The sequence below is a fragment of the Diadema antillarum genome, unplaced genomic scaffold, assembly GCF_040938485.1.
Source record: "Diadema antillarum isolate AM-2024a unplaced genomic scaffold, OU_Dant_1.0 seq00001338_RagTag, whole genome shotgun sequence".
Lineage (NCBI taxonomy): Eukaryota > Metazoa > Echinodermata > Echinoidea > Diadematoida > Diadematidae > Diadema > Diadema antillarum.
In genome coordinates, this window is record NW_027272107.1 from 422,776 (window position 1) to 445,277 (window position 22,502).

Consider the following 22,502-nt stretch of genomic DNA (forward strand, 5'->3'; position numbering starts at 1 on the left):
ATATCACTCTGCAATTTGGACAGCTGGTGAATCGGGGCTAGGACTTCGTCGCAGCGGCTGTGGAGCCTTCCACCGCCTGCGACTCGCCGATCCCAACGGTGGTGCGACAGCATCTGACTCGATCCAGGAAAAGCAGTTTCTTGTATCCATGTCGATACTACAAACGCGGGAGAAAAACCAAAGAAGCGTGTTATCAATTCTTTTCTGCTACCATCAATTCAAAATCCCCCTTGAAAATAGGAAGTGAAAAAACACACGTACAAGTATAAAGAAAAGTTTCAAGCTGACGTCACAACATAAATGAAGCACTAGGAGGGCACGCTGTTAAAACATCAAAGGACATGGGGTTATGGAACATGATTGTATGTGTGTTTGTGTGTGTGTGTGTGTGTGTGTGTGTGTGTGTGTGTGTGTGTGTGTTTCTCTCTCCGTCTCTCTTTATGAGTTTTCGTCTTCGTACTCACCCGGCGATTGGAGATACCGTAGAGAATGCTGTTGAGGCTGGAATTGAGGTGAGCGAGAATAACGGCCCCGACATAGAGCTCCTTCGGGTAGACGTTGTGGACGTCAGTGAGGACGACTACGGCGTACGGTGTCCAGCACGTGAGGAACACAAGGAAGATGATGAAGACGGTAACCATGAGGCGGCGGTCGGCCTTCGAGATTTGGGGTAGCTGGTTAGCCGGATTGGCGCCACGGGTCTGCGCGTCCCAGCTGCGAATCTGTCGATGTCATAATTATGTTGACGTGTGGTTATGTTTGTTCGTTTGGTTTTATTTCTCTTTTTTTATTTCGAATCACACCAAACAACAGAATACATATATTAAAAAAATATATTATTACACGACGCATAAGTTTAGCATGCTCTCTTACAAATTAAGTCAAAATACATGCATACATTATGAGCATACAAGTATTCGATGTATGAGTCGTATAGCATAGTATCACATCGATGTTCAGAAGGAATTCGTGAAAATAACAACTGTAAATGAGCTGAATGATGATTAATTATTCATTCTGAACATGTAATGTCGTTTGAATAACCAAATTAAAAAAAAAAACAGAGAAAGGGATCTAAACGCATTGATTTGGGAATTGTGTATTTCTTTAGACATTGTACGAACAGAAAAGCAGGAGACCGCGATCATTTAAGATATAAATATTAGAAGAAGAATCATACGAACGAAAGATGTGTGACTAACAACATATTTATTTAAAGAAAAAAAAATGTGTGGAGTTGTTCGCAAACAATTGAAAATTTGTCACTTAAAGCATATGACTATGTTTTCGATGTTTATTTTAATTTCATGGCTCCTAATGCAGATTAGAGAATTAGCCAAAAAAAAAAAAGACATAGATTTCTCCAATCAATTACAGAAGCTTTTTTCTGGTGTTACATAGGTTGCAAATCAGTGCTCCCATAACAATTTGGGGTACTTGCCTTTTCTTTTTTAAAACTGCATTGTGTTTCCTGGTTCTAAATCATGTGGGTCCCTATAGGATTACCAAATCTCCCGGTCTGGTATGTTTGTTTGTCTGTTTGTTTATTTGTTTGTTCGTTTTTTTTGGTCGACAAGGCTCATAGAAATCATTACTTTCCTTAAACTATATCGTGATGATCGAGATCAGATCTAAATTCAAATTCAAATTCAAACTTTATTTTCACTTTTTTTTTCAACAGAATGTGCAAGAAACATTATGATAAATTTGACATGCAAGTCGTTGAAAATATACATAGCCAGACAGGGATAACAACATGTTAGAATGTCTCCATGATTAGTACAAAAAAAGAAACATACACTCTATATAATACACTCTGCGAAAAAAGGGAAGGCACCCACTCAAAAGACTATGCTTGTATCATGTGGGTACACTGTAAAAACATCGGTGTTAGATTTAACACCACGGGTGTTAAATCTAACACCGATCAAACTTCAATAGAGGACCACACCCACAGGTGTTGAAAGTGCACTGTGATGGTGTTGAAAAGTGTTCACCTGACACTTCGTGGTGTTAATTTGACACTGTACCTGGTGTTATTTTGACACTGTACCTGGTGTTATTTTGACACTGTACTGGTGTTAATTCAAAAATGACACCACATGGTGTTGATTTGATATTTGTTGGTGTCAATATCAATGGTTTAACACCCGTCCAGCTTCAATAAGAGACCACACCAGCTGGTGTTACTGTGGTGTAAATTTATTTTCACATTTTTTCAAAAATCTAGTATTTTAATGTAAAATTCTTGATCGTCTTGTTTAAATTAAAAATCAGCAAGAAGTGCAGTTACTAAGAAACTCTTCAAAAAACAGTTTTATATTTGGAAATGACACCCGGAGGTGTTAATTTAACACCATAAATGAGCACCGAAAATTTAACACCAGCTCGGTGTTCACTATTTAACACCGGACTTCTTGCAGTGTACATCTGGGGGAAAGGGAAGAAGGGGAGTTACTTGCAACATTGATGGTAACTTTCTTGTCCTTGACAAAATTATCTGTTAATTGCAGCTTCTTCTCTGTCTTTGTATGAACATCTATAACTGTGTGACACACAAAGCATCACACAAGCAAATACGAAAAATGCACATGCCTGCACATGCACGACCCCCCCCCCCCCCCCCATGAGGTACCATCACATTATTTTATGCACAAATCACATAATTATCCCAACTCGAGGGCAATCAAAGTCAAGTATACATAATAGATCCAGTGAGTGGCAACAATATCAGTAGCACCTTTACTGAACTTTGCAGAAAACCAGACAATCCCTTCAAAAGTTATGAATTGTTGCAGTTTTGATTTAAAACCCATGTTTCCTTATTGAATCAAATGTACTGCATTATTTGTATTATATGTAACGATAAATGTTTCACAAAGATTTTTTGTTACGCATGCAGTATAAAACTGCACTTTTGTGTTGCTCCTTTGTCATTTGGCTTTGTTTTCTTTAAATTTGTCACATACATTTAATTCATTTTTGGTTTGGTTTGATTTGATTTGATTTGAGAAGTAAAATAAATATGAACGAACGAACGAACGAATGTCAGACACGATTTGTTCTTCTACTTCTTTATGCCAATTATTGGGTGAGGGGGTGGCACAATAATGAAAATGATTCATTAATTTCAGAATACAAAATTTTCTTTCGTGTATCGTTCACAACACACATAGGCCTAGTGTTCTTGTTTTGTTGTTGTTGTTGTGGGTTGTTTTTTTTTCAGGTGTAGATTCTTTTATAGGGCTTTTGAGACAAAGAGAAAAATCAACGATGTGGTAGACTGTCCAGGACAAGAGAGATTGCTTTAATACGTACCCTCTCCTCGCTTTCTTTTACAAACTTGTAGACCTTGATGTAGCAGAAGAGCACCATGCAGAGAGGAATGACCACGCCCATGGCCACAAAGTAGACGGTGTAGCCATAGTGGTGGATGCGGTCGAAGGAGCATCCCATCTTCTTTTCGTCGAAGATGTGGGCGCCGAGCCCGACGTAGTTTGGGAGGTCGATGAAGAAGCAGAGGACCCAGAGGAACAGCGTCATAATAATGGTGTTGCGACGCGTGTAGATGGTACCATAATACTTTGACTGGGGATAGCACAAAGAACAACAGCAACAACTTCACTCTGTGACCATGGTGAAATTGTAACCCTCTCTGCGCCTATGAGTCACATGTGCACAAATTTCATACACAAACATGATGGCCAGGAAATTATAAAGTAGGCTCCGATGGTTAACCCCTGTAAACACATGGGCGTCACGGGGGGGGGGGGGATGTTTTGGTGCGAACGCATCCTCCCCCCCCCCCTCTCCTTCAAAAGAGAGCGGGAAAGTGGCCCTTTTTTTTTGGAGGGGGTGGCAGCTGTCGAATCACAAAGTTGCGCTGAAGCCCCCCCCCCTTTTTTTTTTTGTCGCTTGTTAGCTGATGAGCCGAAAGTGGAAGCAGAAATGCACCCCCTCCCCGAAAAAAGCTGGTGACGGCGGCCATAAAACACATTAAAAAAAAAAAAACATTTGAAAGAATAATTGGAAATATAAAATGTATTGGAATTAACAACCTTGCTTACAAGCTATACGAATGGTCACGTGACAATAAAAGCCAAAGCACAGCTCTCCAATCATTCATACTCTGAACAATGTCTCCAGCATTTAAAAATGACAATCTTGTAGGGTAGCGTTGATCAAAAAAGTCCCATGCATCAATTTTAGGAAATTATGCTTTGATTTGAGCTATCAAAAATCCCCGATATCAATATGTGCGGAAATGTACATTTTAAAGGCGCCATCTATTGACCCCTGGCGGAGGAATGATATACAAAAAGCTGAAATTGGTTCGGGAACTCTTTTTTTTTTTTTGTTACAGACATCGCGTGCACGATTTTTCCCCTACACTGACTGAATTTCGCTACTTGCCGTCAATCATTCTATTTTAAACGTTGCTTGACACTACAGATTATGCATTAATTCCTTCAGTCAATTATTCCACTTCATGCTCTTTTCAACTTTGTTGTTGTTGTCAATCTTCCAAAGTGCGCATTGCTATTCTGGTTTCATACATAGGTTGATTATTCTTTCATGATCTTATAAGTATTCTTACAAAATGATAAAACAATGATTGATGCTTTCAAATTCAAAAGAATTTATGAGGATTTTTCGGCATGGAATATGATTATATTACAAACGAAATACAGTCATTTCTTTTTGTCTACAAGACGATAGAACATACAGTGTGTACATCCAAATATAAAACTGAGATAATAAAGAATAAGAGAACAGGTCATTTGGGAGCCACTCGGGATAACGTGAATCAAATGATCTGACTGAATTATAGCACATGTATTGGGAGTGTGAAATGATAGAGAACCAAACAGAAAGATCTCCACAAAAGTACTTTTTTCATCTTCATTTTCATCTTCAGATTAAGACATGAGACCTGCTTCAAGGCATGCTAGCTTGTTCAATCACGCCTTTGAGTTGGGTCTTGCCTCTCTCTCTCTCTCTCTCTCTCTCTCTCTCTCGCTGTGTATGTGTATGTGTGTGTGTGTCTGTCTGTCTGTCTGTCTGTCTGTCTCTCTGTCTCAGACTCTATCTCTGTCTCTCTGTATAAAGTTACTTTTCTTACAGGTATAATCATAGATCGTTATCTCGCAGAGCCTTGAGCATCTTCACTATATACGGAGTTGACGCATTAGAATCTCTCGGTAATCATTAAACGTTGTTTATTAGTCCAACTGATGTATGCCTGCTTCACTCTTGATGACCATTCCACTCATTAGCGAGAACGTTTACCTCCGCTACGCGTATTTCGTTGATATCAGCATTTTATTTTGTCTTTACTGTTTCTTTCCATACACTCTGTTCATACGAAGAAGTCATACGTCTTTTCGTCATTATCTCTTTTTTTTCTTCTTCTTCTTCTTTTTGATAGATTCACATAATATTATGTTCCCTTTTCTTCTCTCTCCACGTTGTTTCTCTAACTCAACGTGGTTATTTTTTTTTTCCGTTTCAAGTACTCATCTTTTTGTTTTTACAGTTAACACGTCATTGCTCATTTTCCTGTATTATGTATAGCTCACAAGCATGCACTTATCTATGTTCCCCTCATAAATGTATATATTTTCTCTGTATTTTCAATCCGATTCTGTCGGATTTTCTTTTTTTTGGGGGGGAGGGAGGTCATTTTTCACTAGTCTTATGCCGTGTTGATTCTAATCGTGCCTCATTTTTTGACTCCCTGCGATACATAACATAATATGTGATTGCTCTCAATATAATTTTTTTTTTCGTTTATATCATTTAAACCTAGTAGCAACTTCGCAGTGTTCCTTTCTAGTAGATTATGGCACAGTATAACATTCGTTGTTATTGGTTACATTGCATCATGTCCTTATTTCTCTTCTATTCCTAATTCAATGTAACCTTTATTCGACAATAGCACACTGTATCATGTCTATTTGTGCGTGAAATGTGAATACATTACTGTAATCTATAACCATGTACACGTGTATGTATTTATTGTGAGTTTGATCTGGCAAGCCTGGTATTGGAAGGTTTCTATCACCCTCTCTTTCTTGCTCTTTCTGTCTTTCCTATTATCCCCCTTATCCACGAGCATCATGTTAGACCCCCCCCCCCTTCTCTTATTGCATTAACGTATTGTATCATCGGTTGCCAAAGGGTCAAGCTTATAGCTTATTATTGGCGACCGTTCTGTATGGTAATTCATAACACATGTACTGTAATTGTGTCACAAATGTATTTGTAATCAAAATTGTTGAAATTGTAGAAACGAGCTATAATGAGGAGTTTCATATTTGCATATATTATGTTTGATTACGTTGATTAAAAAAAGATGTAAATGATGCCATACGGAGAATGAATTAATCAAATCAAATCAAATCATCACGTGTTCGTATGAAAATCTCGCTATGTAGCGCAGCTGTGCTCTATACCAAAACATTTACATCTTGGCTATGGAGTTATCTGCCCAGTGATATGGGGCGGGGACGTATCCAATACGTACATTGTTGGTATAAGGGTAGGCCCCATTCACATAATGCTCTGCGTCCGGCGTTACGTCCAAAAGAGTCATTTTTTTCTGCGGACTCTCGCGGATCTCTTGCCGTCACCAGAAATTTTTTACAAAACATACGGGGGGAAATGCGGATGATACGGACAGATATGACCAAATGCGAATACTTGTGTCCACTTGCGTATATTCTTACGAATTGGCACGTAGTTTGTTCTTTCAACTTGCGTAAACTTCCGAATAGTTCTGAACACAAGCGGACTTTACAGAGAGTTGCGGATATTTTCGGATAGTTACGGATAGTTACAGATTGTTACACATAACTATAGACAATATGGTTTTCTTCTGACGATCCCTGCCAAGTCAGTGTATTATGACAGCAAGTTTATCACATATTGCACTGTCTTATATTGTACACTGTGGAAAACTGAAATTGAATTACGTACAAGTTGTGAAAAACTTTCGTATTCCTTTAATTTGCTTTACGATAATAAAAGATGAGATTTTGAACTTGAAGTTTGAATTTTATTTGTGCAACTCAAATATGAAGTAACATCATAAATGTAAAGAATACATAACATAATCATACCACAGATAAAATACAATATAGATCGATAAAATTAAACATTAGAGTAAGAAAATATTACTTACAGTCATGGAATAGACAAACTGTGGTTACGCTGTCATTGTGCAGTGATATTCATGAGTTACTGGGTTATTGTTAAGGAGATTGTTATAATAAAGCAATGCTTATTAAATTTCCAGAAAGAAAAAGACATTAGGACTTTCGAACACCCCTCCCACACCCAAATACAATATATATATATATATATATATATATATATATATATACATGTATATATAAAAGTGGGTAAGACTATAGAGAAATATTAAAATTTTTCTCATTTTCTATAGCTTATCGCTGTCCAACACCTTCCCCGGCCAGAAAAGTGAATGAAATGCTGTCACCCCATCTCCTACCAAAAAATATTGCCTTTTTCAAAAAATATACATTCAAAGAGTGCAAGAAAAAAAAAGTTCACCACCAATTAAGGGTCAACCGATGTCTTGTGTATATGGGGGCCACCTAGAATAACCATTTGTGGGAGAAATTTCATAACTTGACCATGCGGTTCTGCCTCTCCACTGCTCCGACTGTGTTGTGGCATTCCTTCATGTAAATGCGCTGCAGCTTGGCAACACGAGTTGTGTGGCTTCCCACGAGTCTCTGTGTTCCCATGCGAGTGGAAAACGGAAAACGTCGAAGGACGTAATCGTCCACAGCATCCGTAACTGTCCACAAATATCCGTAAGCGGACGAAAGTGTTGTGATACGTTGACTTGCGGTTACTTTCGGATACTTACGGTGGAGGTAAACGAACGCAAACGGACGGGAGGTAAAACTTTTTGCGGATGGTCTGCGTCCAAGCTACGGATAGTTACGTTCAGTTACGGATAATTACGTTTGGTTACGGTTAATTGCGTAAGTCTGCATCCGTGGAGTCCCTCTGCGAAATTTTGAACATTTCAAAATTTCGCAGGCTTGTTGCCGTCATTTTACGTTTCTTTACGGGTGAGGTACGGACAGCTACGTCTACATACGTCCCAGCGGATGCCTGTGTCCACGCTGCGTCCCCCTGCGTCCACTCATCCGTATCTATCCGCGGCGGACGTAACCCATCGTAAAGCACTGTGTGACTGGGGCATTAAAGCCTGCCGTAAAGACCTCTTTTTGCGTTATGGCACAGGTAGACGCAGTAAGCTCGCCGTACCTGGCCGCAAGTCTGCTCACCACTACACGGCTAGCTGTACGTAATATAGACAAGAGTTTAGATCATCGTTATATTTTGCACGAAATCAGTATCAGATCTAATAGGGTCTAGACCTATGGAAAACGCATTACGATCAAGAGGATTAACTATAACAATTTGAGAGTGCATAATTATGTTTTGTTGATGCACCAGTACTGGACTAGAACTCGAAATACTAATTTATCATTCATAACCGAGCCCGCAAACAAAATTACAATCGGAATATTCAGTACTTGTCATTCTACAATCCAGTATAGTGCAGATAGAGCATGCACTAATTGTATAATATTGACCGTTATTATGTAGGACTGTAGATACTCGTCAACATTTGCTCTATTTCTTTCTTTTTTTGATATTTTGCTGTTGTTGCGCCCGAAACTTATTTTTGGACTGGATTTCACCTTTAAGCTGTATGTCAATAGATCCCAGCATCCGATCAAGGTGTTCACTAACCATAACCCTTTGAAATTTCGGGAACTTTCTCAGGAAACGCAACATAAAAACCAAAGACTGACGATCAGAGCTGGATTTGAGCATTCCTATTGTGTAGTCCATCTTTGCTCCTATTTCGGGACAGGGTGTGATGTCTTCATTAGCGGTTCCTCTCCTGCACGTCCCGGATGTGTGCCAGACATAATCACCGCATTCCGTTTACTCGTGCAATTTCCTCTTTGAAACATCACCAGTAAACATCACCGAGGACGCCGCCTCAAGCAGGATAAAAACGTTTTTCTTCATCTTTTCTTCATCTTTGCGCCAGCGCGACGACCTCTAATAGAAAGACAAAAGCATCCACGGATTGACGGGACTCTCAAGGGGAGAGGTAATGAGAGGACCGCTGGACGTGTCTGTGCAGCTCATTTTTCTGTTTGAGGTGTTACGTAACTGTAACATAGCTCCACCTGTATCATGCGCATAAATGTATAAAATTGCAAAAATAAGTTAGTCTGATAAAAAAGAGGTAGTGTCGTGGGAAAAAAAAGGTATAAGTTATGTGAATGAAAGTACCTTGATGAGAATCAAACTATAAAGGGAAAAAGATATTGATGTACGACGTCCCGGACGTGTGCCAGACAAAATCACCACATTTTGTTTACTCGTGTAATTTGCTCTTTGAAACATCACCAGTAAACATCACCGAGGACGCCGCCTCAAGCAGAATAAAAACGTTTTTCTTCATCTTTGCGACGACCTTTAATAGAAAGACAGAAGCATCCACGGATTGACCGTCGGATCAGACGAGACACTTAAGGGGAGAGGTAAAAAAGAGTAAAATATCACGAGTTCAACGGTTAAAATTTGACTGAAATCGGATCAAAAATATGGAAGTTATGAAATTTTGAAGCTTTGCTAATTCCTGCAAAACAGTTCATGTAATGGTACTGTGGATATGCATATGCAAAGGGAGTGAGCTGACATGTCATAACCTCACAATTTTCCATTGATCTTGTACCAAAAAACAAAAAACGAACTAGAAATGTCGCTAATGCGACTGGTATGCCTCCGCCATAATGCATGATTCTCCTAATAGGTCTATAGTACATGTAGACAATGTGTGATTATATTTTCACAAAATTGGCAAAATATTAAAATGACAAGTTTGTCACAAATGTGTTGAATGTTCACCTTCCTTGACCTAGATTTAATTGGATGAATAGGAGAGCATGTATTTGGGGATTTCAGGACTTTAACTTGACTTTGACCCATTCATAAGTTTATGCATTGAGTAATTTTCAAGGTATGAAGAAAAAGTGCAATTTCTGTATTAAAAAGTTCATTGTTACCATTTTCACCTGGCCTTTGACCCTAAAATTAATAGGATAATCACTGTCAGGCACAACATGCATAAATATGTAGTAAGTTTCAAGATAACTTGAGACACTTCTGAGATATGGAGGAAAAAGTTAGTTCAGCACTTTCCCTTGATCTTTGACCTTTTGACCTTTGAGGCAAACAAAAAAAAAAAGAAGAAAAAAGAAAGCTTCCAGAGAATCTCTATTAGGTTATACATGCATACACCAAGTGTAAAAAAAAAATAATAATCCTGCTAGCATTGCATAAATATGAGGGAAATAGTAAAATTGTGAAGTGTTGCCCTTGACCTTTGACCCCTGACCTTTGACCCATGAACCCTAACTTCTCTAGATAATCACTGCCAGTCAGTACATGTATATACTATGTTCCATGAAGATACCTTGAACAATTTCCAAGATACGGAGAAAAAAGTGAAGTTTTAATATTTTTACTTGACCTTTTGACCTTTGACCTCATGATCCTAAACTTTCACCAGAGAATCCTAATTGGGTAATACATGTATATACTAAGTTTCAAGAAAATATCTTCAGGCATTGCATAGATATGGTGGAAATACTGAAATTTTACGTATCTGACCTTGACCTTTTGACCTTTGACCTTGAGCATGTGCACCCAAAAGTTGATAGGCACAACTTCACCCCCTAATACACATACATGCCAAGTTTCATTAGGATACCTCGAAAGGTTTTTTAGTTACGCTGTCCACAAAATTCATTACGGACGGAAGGACGGACGGACGGACGGACAACCCGAAAACATAATGCCTCCGGCACCACTTCGTGGCGGAGGCATAAAAATGACGAAAATTCAGTGTTTCTGTCATTGAAGTCTGATACATGATGCTATTCCTGGTGGATTTACTTCAGAATAGTAATCACTTAGATATAATTAGGATTTGAGCCTCGGGCATAATTGCGTTTGAATGAAAAACTGGAAATTTCAAAATTTCATCTACAAACTACATGAACTATATGGCAAGTTGTGAGGGGGTTACATACTTACTTTGCCATTTGCATATTATTATTCATATTGACCGTTCAAGAACTGCATGTTTCACCAAAAATTGGGGAAACTTTAAGATGTCATAACTTACTCATTTTTCATCCGATTTTGATCAAATTTTACCGTTGAACTCGAGATATTTTACTCTTTCTTATCAGATTAGCTTATATTCGTACTGGATTTCCCCTTTAAGCTATCTTATGAGACTATGACCGCCGATAGGATTTCTATGGCTTCGGAAGCAACTCCTTGAGCGGCGGCAAAATCTTCGGCAAAAAAAAAAATGAGAAAAATTTAAAAAATAGCTCAAAGATCTTGCGAAGATGCATTTTATGATAAAGATTCATATCTCCATGTAGCCTTCAACATGTGGTTCGCATGTCATTGTGTAATCTTCTGTAGGCATCATACTTGCTTCGTCTGTTGAATGGCTTTTAACTAATTGAAGATCTGAGTGAACTTCGTGTGAAATTGAAATGTCCATATTCAGGACAGTGTGGAGCCACACTGAAGACCTGTTTTGACAGACTCTTATTCAGGTATTTCCTCCTCGTCGCCTGGAAACAATACATGTGTATCGTTGATTCCTTTGATCAGTATATCATTGTCGTTTTGTTTAAACGCTAAATATCATTGTGATTATTATACTATAATTGTTAAACTTTTTTATTTTTTCGATTATGTTGTCGGATACATGTGTTGTCATTTGACATGCGAATTATGATTTCATTGAAAAAAAAAATGCAGAAATAAAATCAAACTGAACTGAACTGAACTGAACCTTATACCGCGACCGCTAATGTCGCGACAATGTCCGGAGAACAAAATTCCTGTAAAGTTCCAATAAAACCGCAGGAGAGAGAGAGAGAGAGAGGGGGGGGGGGGGGTTTACTGTGAGTTTTAACCGAATCACACCGAATGGAAGACCAGCTAGTGCAGCGTAATATGGGCTATCCATATCCTTATCTTGATAGAAAATGAAAATAAAAACAACCCAAACTGCCATGTTATAGCATACACAAGCTTGGCTTAATTATAACTATGATACTTGATCTCTCTACGACCATCATAAAGAGAGGTAGAAATACCTTTAAGTATAGTTATTCCACCAATCACAAATGCGATGCACTACGAGAAAACTAAATAAATTACGCACTGCAAAATATTCATCTTAGACAGCTTGATTCTGACAGGTAATGCAAGATTGCTTGATTCTAATAAGTAAAGCGAGAATGAGTTTTCAACCTAATCTTCTCTTTTTAAAAAAATCGCAGCATTCTTTTTCTTAAAGTATAATTGTTTCATTTATGTTAAGTAGTGGTCGGTTGCACATGAGAATGTTTATGTGAATTGCTTCAGAGCCTCACTTTTTGTTGCAACAGTACTATATATAGGCTCTAAGAGGCTTAGCTTGTTCCGCATTGCTATGTTCTTGCTCATTTAACTTTGATCTCCCGCTCTAGCAACAGTTGCCATGGCAACACGCTTCCACAGTGTTGAAAGAGCAAGAGGGGCCAGTCAATGCATTTTGTTTTCTTCTTCTTCTTCTTCTTCTTCTTCTTCTTCTTCTTCTTCTTCTTCTTCACTTCCTTCAAAATGTCGCCACCGTCGCAGCATCTTTGAACCTTGAATTCCGAGACCTTCCTCACACAGCCCTATTTGTCATGCAAACACAGAGCTAGGAAATTTGTCCCTCCTAGCAAAGTATGCAGCAAAGTCCAACGAGTGATTGCAAGCAGGGGAAGTGTCGAGTCGCGTTTGTTTTACTATGACATCGCTGAATACAGCCGTTGAAGAAGAAATCAGACAAAATACGGTCTTTAAAGGGATACCTCTGGGTCTGTGAGCTCGGCAATACCTTAATTCATTCAATTATTTTTATCAATTCATTTTCATTTCCAAACAATATACATGGGTAATACAACCGTTGTAGCATATTATTACGTAAGGGAAGGAAATCCTGGTGGCCAAAAAAGCATGTCACACATTCTGACACCAAAACAAATCACCACCACCAATGATATCAAACTTAAAGTAACAAAAACTTTATTCTTCCCTCGCCTCACACGGCATCGTCCCAGTCTCGTCCGGATCCATCTTTTTCCAACGTGGTCCAACAGGCCACACCCACTTCGTACAAATGCATAATCATGACACATAAATATAATGTCACGAGAATTGATACTAATAATACACAAGCAGAACACAAGCACAACACGAGCACCATCTCCTGCAGCAAAAATCCCCCAAAGGCTTCGTAGGTTACAAAAAGGAGAAAAGACAGGGGCGGGAGAGAAGAGAGGCGATTGAAGTGAGATTTAACATTTTGTGGGCTGATGGTTGATTCAAGTGACTATCGTGTTACCACAATTGCAACAGTGTTAGCCCAATGTCGCATAGTGGCGCGTGCATTGTAACACGAAGCTGTTACATTACGGCGGACACGCGAACACAGTGGGTAACATTAGATAAATGAGGATACGCCACAAAATGCATGATTCAGTCATTTCGTCTTACTGACTACTAGTACCTAGATCGGGTGTCTCGCTACCACTGCATTGTCGTTTCGGCGTTTTAGGAGACCATATTTGTATTTTGCCAATTTAAGGTGTTCTGCAGACACTTAATACTCCGCCAGTGACATTGCTCAGCGCTCATACACATTCTTTTTGTTCCTTGAGTGCTGTAACTATGGTCTTGTCTGCTCTTGTGCATCCAAATAATAGTGTCTCGTGAGTGTGTATCTTGTGTGTGTGTGCGTGTGTAATGTGTGCGTATGTGTGCGAGAGTGAGAGTTATCTATGTTGAAAAGAGATTAATTGCAGTATAAATTGTATGACAAATCGATTTGTTTGTGCTTTGAATTGCATTTGTACCGTTCCTGTTACTCCCAGAATGGTTTGGGGATTGGGATTTATGAATGATTTGAATGAAACCAATAAATATCAATGAAAACACACACAAAAAAGTGTGCATGCTCGGATTCGTGTTAATGTGAAAGGGGTAGGAATGTTGAAATAAAGATTTCAATCTGACCTGTAAAGGTGTAAACTCTGCTGACTTGTCCACCCTTTAAAGGGTGTGTACAGTTCTGGTCGAGGTGAAGATTTATCTTTTAACGTTTTGTGAGATATTCAGAAACCACTCTATGAGATGTCAACGAGCATGCAGTTCTAAGGGGTATCAAAAGTTTATTCGATGAAAATCGGTTTTGAAATGGCTGAGATATCCAAAAACAAGGTGAAACAAAGAGATACTAATAAAGTTGGGGCATGTCGCCTTTCATTATTAGCACTTTTTGGGATATCTCAGCCATTTGAAAACCAATTTTCATCAAATAAACGTTGAATCCTTCATAAAATTACATGCTCTTTCATATTTCATAAGAGGCTTTTCATTATCTCATCTAGGAATGTTCAAAACATGAATCCCTACCTCAACCAGTACTGTACAGTCCCTTTAAAGCATTACTAGTATATAGTTATCATCAAAAGACAGTTTGGGGTTGTTGGTTTTTTTTTAATTTCAAAATGGGGGAATTAAAGTCAAGTGACAAAACGAGGAGCAAAATGATGTTGACGACACAGATAAGATAAGGTAAAGGTAGAACGGTTCACGGTGCCAACCGAGATGACCAGCAATATCCATCCATGCAGACGGGTCTATCACGTGAACTATTTTTGTTATCACGTGGGGAGGGGGGGGGGGGGGGGAGAGAAAAAAAGGCGGTCATACACAACGGCATGAAAATCTCTATTATGTTATCTCAGATCAACCCGACTTCTAGAGCTGCGCGCACCTCCCCTAAGAAGCGATTAGGAATTTTCTGAAGAATAATTGGCTGATTGAAATGAAATATATAACCTGAGCACATGCTATCTGCTTCAGTGCCAGAAACACTCCTAAAAGAACAATTGCATTGATACGTTACCTCGTCACATGCATGGATCGTGATCGCTGATGTCATCAACAATTTTTTTTTTTTCATCATCATCTTCTTCTTCTACTTCTTGAGCGCCATAATGATCCGCTCGCGTTGGTTGACTTCTATCAATTAGGTCCGTAGTGACATATACAGGACAAAGCAACGCGAGGGTAATCAAGAGCTAGGATCGTGTTTCAGAATCTAGACATTATGAAAGATATGAATCAATGTTATAAGCCAATACGTTCTGCGCAAAGTTTGGTTACACAGTTATTATAGTGTCTCGTTCCTCCCCGAGCGGCATTTTGTTAACTGTGTACACAACACGTGCGTAATAATGGCAGACGTTAATATGAAGTAAGTTTATTTCGGTATGATTTCATAGCAGTGTGTATATAAGTGAATAAAGAATAATTACATGCATATTTCAAGGGGTACTTTATTATAGCTGGTTGATGACGCGTTCTTTCCATCCCTCCACCCCCTCCCCCGAAAACAAACGTCTTGATAAATTAGCGCCAGATGATGCAATTAGGCATATATCTTGTTATATTATGTAATAGCGTTCAAAAAAAATAGCCGAGAGAAGGACAAGATCGTTATATGAAGTACAGAAAAAATGCCATAATATTGTCAGCCTTTTAATTTCGTGGCGCAAAGATTATAATATTAAATATTATTTCATACTATATGATATGGAGTAAATTTGAAATGTTATTCTTTTTTTATTTCTTTTGAACCTCTAGTAATATATTCACATCCAATTGCTTAACTTTGAATACTCCTCGTGTAGAAGAATTCATGAGTTCTTGATACCCAGTAAATATCACGGCATTGGATAAAGGAGGCTCTGCGTGATGAAGTGACATTATCAATTTTCTTAATGGTAGATTTTTTAGTGCTTAATCATTAGCCCACAAACATGCGTTTTAACAGTGTCCTTCATTTCTTACCACTTACTGTGACTACTAGTGATACATTGAAGAGTACAGTAAGAGACAAGTATCACGGCCTAACACGTACTGCATTGATTGGAAGGGAAAGGCAATTAAAGTGATATGACATGTCTTAATACTTGAAGCTGTTTGTATCTTTCTGCTCAGCAGAAAGATATATTGAAATATGTCCCCATATGTTTGCAATAATCCGTCCATAGTCTAAAAGTCTTCTCAGACTGGGGGAGGCAATACAACAGAACACCAACGCAATGGTTTCCATCTCCTCGCGCGCAAACACTATAGCAGACGCTCTTTCTCGAATACATGTAGTATTTGGTTAGCACTAAAGCCACAAGGGCTTATTCTCATAGTCACAGTTCCATGATGAACAGACTTTTCATCGCAGTCAACCAAGGTTACACTCTCTTCAAAGCTCAGAAATAATGACGAACAAGTAAGTCTGTAAATGCAGCTCTTCAGAGGCGAATCGATGATCTCTGCGCAAAAAGAAAGAAAGAAAAGTATAGACGAGGACGTGATAAAAGCGACAGCTTTACATTTCCACAAACATGCCTGTAGACCTTGGTTGTACATCCCCGTGAAATTGATGTAGAACCAAAGCATATCTCATTTCTTTGGCAGGCCATGTGAAACCGGAAGTCTGAGAAGCACAAGTAGCTCAAAACCTACGACTAAAAAGTGATCTGCATAAAGACTTAACTCCAGCAAAATGTCAGACAGATATCTTCTTACGTAGATAAAAGGGTATGTAAAAGGGTTTCACGGGTTTTTTTTTTTCCTGTGTCGAGGTGAACAGCAAAACAAAGGGGCAAGAGAAAGGTTGTTATATCTCACACACCTGCGACATCTTTAGATTAGAAACTTCTGATTGAGACTTATGTAAGATGACATCGCGATCAAGATTGAAGAGAATCGACGTATCAAACACATTGAGAAGGTTTCCATGGTGCTTTTTTCTCTCTCATTCGTTTCTTCTGGCAAGGACGAGCTTCTCTCCAAGTCGGAGGACAATAATGACAATAATAATAATAAGGTCTTATTTATCCTGGCCTCTTCCAGCTTCATTCTCGGGCCCATGTTTTTTATGGGTATACGGATTGCCACTTATTACCGACGACGATTCTTTTATTTGAGGAAAACGTGGCAAAGTCCATCCTTTGATGCTGGCTTTTGTATTAGCTATAAAAAAAAAGATACAGAATCTTATTCAGCCACTGAAGAATAAAGAGATGAAGGATATAGGCCCACCATTATTTTTTTTCACGCTCTCGAGATTACTGTGTGAGGTCTTGCAGTGTAGCTCAAGACTTGAAAGGTTAAAAGAAGTGGACAAGAGCCGAATGCGTAATCATAGCGCGCGATATGCTGTTTTTAACACTATTTTCTTTTTATTTATTTCTTTCAGCTATTTCGATCTCCATGAGATGAAGCAAAGTTCTGGTTTCCACCAGCGATTTCAATGCATTCTTTCTTCTCATTCCTTTCAGATCGATGCAGAATTTTGCGACACTGTAGAGGGTGGAATACTTCGTCAGAGGAGTTATCACAAAAAGTATATCGTATAAAGAAGATAGAGTGATGTGTTTGGAAAGGTAGAAGAGTGAAAGGCAGATAACAGATCACTTCTGCAGATCCAGGTCACCACACAATGCCGTTTATCGATCTACTCCCTAAGTTACCACTGACACCCCATCCCCATTCCAATATACCAACTTCCCCACTCCTCCCCCACTCCTCCCCCACCCCTCTCCTACCCACACCCTCTCCTCTCCCACCCCTTTCCTCTCCATACGTTCTCCTTTGCTTCTCAACTACTGAATCTACCCTAATATTGATAATAAGTTACTGTTAATGTTATGTATCCCTCACCCCCCCCCCCCCCCTCCAATCGCAAATGTGTATAACACTACATGCATCAGTCATCTATACGATACTTCTCAACACCAGTAAAGTGTGGATCAATCAGTTCTTCAGTATGTGGTCCTGATTCCGGTGAAAGAATCGGGACTTCCCGCTGGTTAGAAAAAAAAAGTCCTGCGAAGTATAAAGGAAATGTATGTGAGATTTCCCTGGCAGAAATCTATTACATTCAATGTGAAGTCCGTTCAGTGGCGCCATCTCAAAGATTCGAGTTAAGGGAAGTCGGGGGGTCTTCAGGGGACTTCACAAAAGGATGATTGTATACAGTTCTGGTTGCTATGGGTCTTCAGGTTTCCAATTTTTTTGGTAAGATAACGAGAAAAAAAATCTTATGAAACATGAAAATGCATACAATTCTATGAGAAATTCAAAATCGATTTGATGAACATCGGTTTAGAAAGGGCTGAAATATCCAAAAACAAAGACCTTTTATTAGGACAACTTTGTTTTGCTTTTTTTTATAAATATCTTAGCCATTTCAAAAAAACATTTTCAACAATAAACTTTGAATTCATCTTCCGAAATATTGTATGATTTTTCATCTTTTTTACGTGGCTTCTAATTATCTCGAAAAATTTAAAATCTGAATTCCCCATTTCAACCAAAACTATACCAAATTCATGAATTTCTTTCAGTTTTTCTTTTTATATATATAGCAACTGATAAGCAAATTGCCCCACATTGACGTAAATAAGCACTGAATTGATAAGTGTTTTAGTAGTACCCATGGCAAAACCGTACCATCCGCTAGACAGCAGGGATTTCAAATACAATCGGAGATGATGAACTCTATCTGTCTACGAGACCTAGGCCATCGTCACCATCTAATCACTTCGACTCATCCAAACCTTACAATATCAAGGTGAAATTAAAGCGATTCAAATGAAATGCATAGCGTCTAAGCGAGATTTCTGTCAGCCTTGAATTATCAATGCTGTAAAAGTCGTTAGTGGAAAAAAATCTCTATAAACTGTGTACAGTGCTTTCAGAAAACGTTTGATGAGCGCGACCTAATACATGTCACGACAGTTATATTAGATTTTCCATTTTTTGATCCAATAAAAAGTCATTTGAACGGGCTGAGACAGACGGAGAGAGAGAAAAAAAAAAGAGATAGAGAATATTTTGAAATTATCGTTTAAAATAAAATGCGAGATTAAAATTGATACCGATTGCTACGTAAACATTTTTACCGTAGGTCTTTGATGTAATGTAAATCTCCTGAATCAATTCCAATTTAGTGCGCTTTGGAGTCATACACACATACGTTCACACACACGCGCACACACACACACACACACACACACACAAACACACAAACACACAAATACACAAAGACACACACACACAGACACACACACACACACATATATATATATATATATATATATATATATATATATATATACATATATATGTATATATTTGTATGAAGAGTTTTTTGTCAAAAACCGATAAGTCCATATTTGCCAAATGGAGATATTTGCGATTAAAGGTCAAGAATAATAAAGAGAATAATAAGAAAATGTTTGCTTCTTTTGACCATGACTTCAAAAATGTACCTTTATATGTAGTGATCAATATATCATTTAAAAGGTATTATTTTGTACTTTATGACAGAGACCGTACTTCAAAATCTTCAAAAAAGGGTTTATCGGTTTTTGCGAACAAACTCTTCATATATATATATATATATATATATATATATATATATACGTATATATATTATACATTTTGTATTTGTATAAAGAGACCTTATGCCTATAGGTATAAGAACATACTTATGTCATATTCGAATTGATATCAAGGGTATTATAAAATAATCTATAAAATCTGTGTTGTACCAGACCTGTGTGATGCAGACGAATCGGTTGATGCTGATGAAACATATGCTCCACATGGAGCAGGTGCAGCTTACGATGCAGACCGACGCAGCTAGATTGCAGAGCACGGATTTTCCCTGGAACCACTGGGGGTGAAAGTTCCCTGCGAGGGATGGCGACAAAGGGACCGGTATAACGTCAAAGGCCAACACAGCATAAAGTTGCACACGTGTATTACTCCTTGCTGAATACAGTAGTTAAGGGCATTATTTACCATATGCAGATAAAACAAAAAATCTAGCTTGAGTACTTCAAAATAGTTCTAAAATGTGAGTTATAGGGATAGAAGCAACCAACCTAAAATCAATATAGTCAGTATAACCGATGTAAAGTATTGTTTAATATACAAAATATGAACAATAGTTATAATAAAAATCGCTTCTAGAATAAACCGCCTTCAGTTATGGTTTATTGAGAAAAATAGTGATATCTCCTCATATTTTAGGCTTGGATGTGAAATGTTTATATGGTAGGATTTTTTTGTGATACAACTGACCCACATATATTATACATCAAATGTGATAACTAAAACATTTTCATATCACTGTTCCCAACCTGTCAATAGTAAATGGTACCTGTTGGAATCTTAATCCCAAACATAAATGTGTATTTAGTGAAAGCAGCAACATAAGTAGGACGCATCAACGAATTTTTAAATCGTTTCTAAAGTTATGAATTTTTAAAGTTTTACCGCCGTTATCACTGGATAAGAAGACTTCTACTAGTTATGTGTGGACAACAATATTAAGAGAAATGTTAACAAAATTTAAACATTTCAGTTTTCTATCAGCACTCTTCTCACCTCTTTCAAATAGAAGGGGAAATGTTATAACCATTAACCTTCGTCAGAAGCAAGTCGATGGAATTGTACTTTTTATGATAAATGACATTTCATTGATGAAATTCTCTATATTGTTATCCACACATTGACGTCATCATGGTCATCATGAACCGCAGTAGTTTTCTTTTCCAGTGATGACAGCATCAAAACTTTAAAAGTGTATAACTTTTGAATTGACTCTATGCGATCTACTCAAACTTCGCTGATGTGTTCTGTCCGTATCAAGGCAATAAACCCCCGAGGAAAATTACCACCGGCTAAATACTGGTTAGTGATAAGGTTAGAGTAAAGATTAGGATTAGGGTTAGGTTCAGGGCTAGAGTTTAGGTTATAGGGTTAGGATTACTACTACTACTACTACTGCATTATACGACTACTACTACTACTACTACTACTGATACTACTACTACTACTATACTACTACTAGACTTTAATATTCGCATACGTATGTTGGGTGTGCAGGTTTGACATGTGATCTCTCCATTTGGGATGTGTATCGCTTACCGAGGATATAGGAGAGGTCCACGAAGGACGTAACGCAAAAATCTGCAATGGCGAGGTTAAAGATGAAGATGTTGGCCACGGTGTTACGTAACTTCCGGTCAATGAGGATGGCGCCCATCACAAGGATGTTGCCCACGTTGCCCCAAACCATGCAAGTGATGAATGCCGCAATCAACACTTTTTGAACCACGCCCCTCTCCGCCTCGTCGCTCCCGACGTCCGTCCCGTTCGCTCCAGGAGGGCCCGAGTCTTCCATTGCCATGGCAACGGTTGGGGATGTGGCAAACCACGGAGGAGTGGAGGTGTCTGTGAAGGAGTCTGCCGGGGTCGTCTGGACAGAGAGCGGACTGAGGAAGTGAGTAGCTGGGTAGAGCGACGTAGAGAGATCCATGATCTAACCGAAGTATATGCCCGCATCACTGCACAAAAACCAATGCGAGGCACCGGTGCTGAATAGTAAAGGAAAAGGAGAGGACAGTTTTAGGTGTTTGATGGCGGGGGGGGGGGGGGGGGGGGGGCGGGAGAGAGAATACAAAGAGAAATTGAGAAATAGATAGATAGAGGGAAGGAGGGAAAGGGATAATATGATAGGGAGGGAAAGAGATAATTTGATAATTTCATGTCTTATCATTTAGTTTACGATTCATATCAAATTTTATGTATTTCCAACTGATCAAATAAAGTGATGGTGTAATAGCATACTTTCTACGTTGTACTCTTTGTTGTATGTCGGATGCAAAATGAATGAAACTGCACTAAAATGAACTGGTTTTGTGTGTGTGTGTGTGTGTGTGTGTGTGTGTGTGTTTTGTGTATGTATGTGTATACGAACGAAGGATAAAGAAGGGATATAGAGACACATACAAAGGATCAAATCTTTCAGTATCAAGGGCAAAAATTATCAATAGCCTTTAATTACTACTGAAAAAATATAACATCATTTTATGGAAATTCACTAATTCAATTCAATTCAATTCAATTCAATAGTGTATTAAGCTTTGTTAATCGATAGAATGGGTTTTTTGTTCTCTTTTTCTTCTCCTCGAGTTCTGATTTGTTTTTCAGGCTGGATAAGAACCCGTAACCTCCCGTTTACAGGGCCTTGGGAATTACCCACCACATTTTGTTTATTTCCGGTGTCGTGTTTTTTTTTTTTATTCATTCGTCATAAGTACATCACAAAGACTTTTTTTAATTATTATTAGTTATCTCCAATAAAAAGCAAACAAATTTTGTTTAGCTTCTAGCTGTAAAAAAATGGACTAACGGGTCTACAAGCATTTTGCTCTTCCTTCGTTTTATACCAATTT

The 22,502-nt window shown here is 38.4% G+C and overlaps 1 protein-coding gene across 1 annotated transcript; it reads right to left on the reverse strand.

Annotated features, from left to right (window-relative positions):
- Positions 1 to 37: 37 nt before the first annotated feature.
- On the reverse strand, positions 38 to 21,583 carry LOC139708468 (melatonin receptor type 1B-B-like). Its single transcript, XM_071620421.1, has 5 exons — positions 21,193 to 21,583; positions 19,814 to 19,950; positions 3,319 to 3,588; positions 465 to 722; positions 38 to 157 (listed from the first exon to the last, which is right to left on the reverse strand). Exons 1-5 carry the CDS (start codon positions 21,581 to 21,583, stop codon positions 38 to 40), a joined length of 1,176 nt encoding a protein of 391 aa, XP_071476522.1.
- Between the last annotated feature and the right edge of the window lie 919 nt (positions 21,584 to 22,502).

Excerpts from the sequence above, each read along its gene's own strand:
- LOC139708468 (XM_071620421.1), bottom strand. The coding sequence starts at position 21,583 with ATGGATCTCTCTACGTCGCTCTACCCAGCTACTCACTTCCTCAGTCCG. Across the intron at positions 723-3,318 it reads TAAAAGAAAGCGAGGAGAGG|ATTCGCAGCTGGGACGCGCA; the intron begins GTACGTATTAAA and ends TGACATCGACAG. Across the intron at positions 158-464 it reads ACGGTATCTCCAATCGCCGG|TATCGACATGGATACAAGAA; the intron begins GTGAGTACGAAG and ends CCGCGTTTGTAG.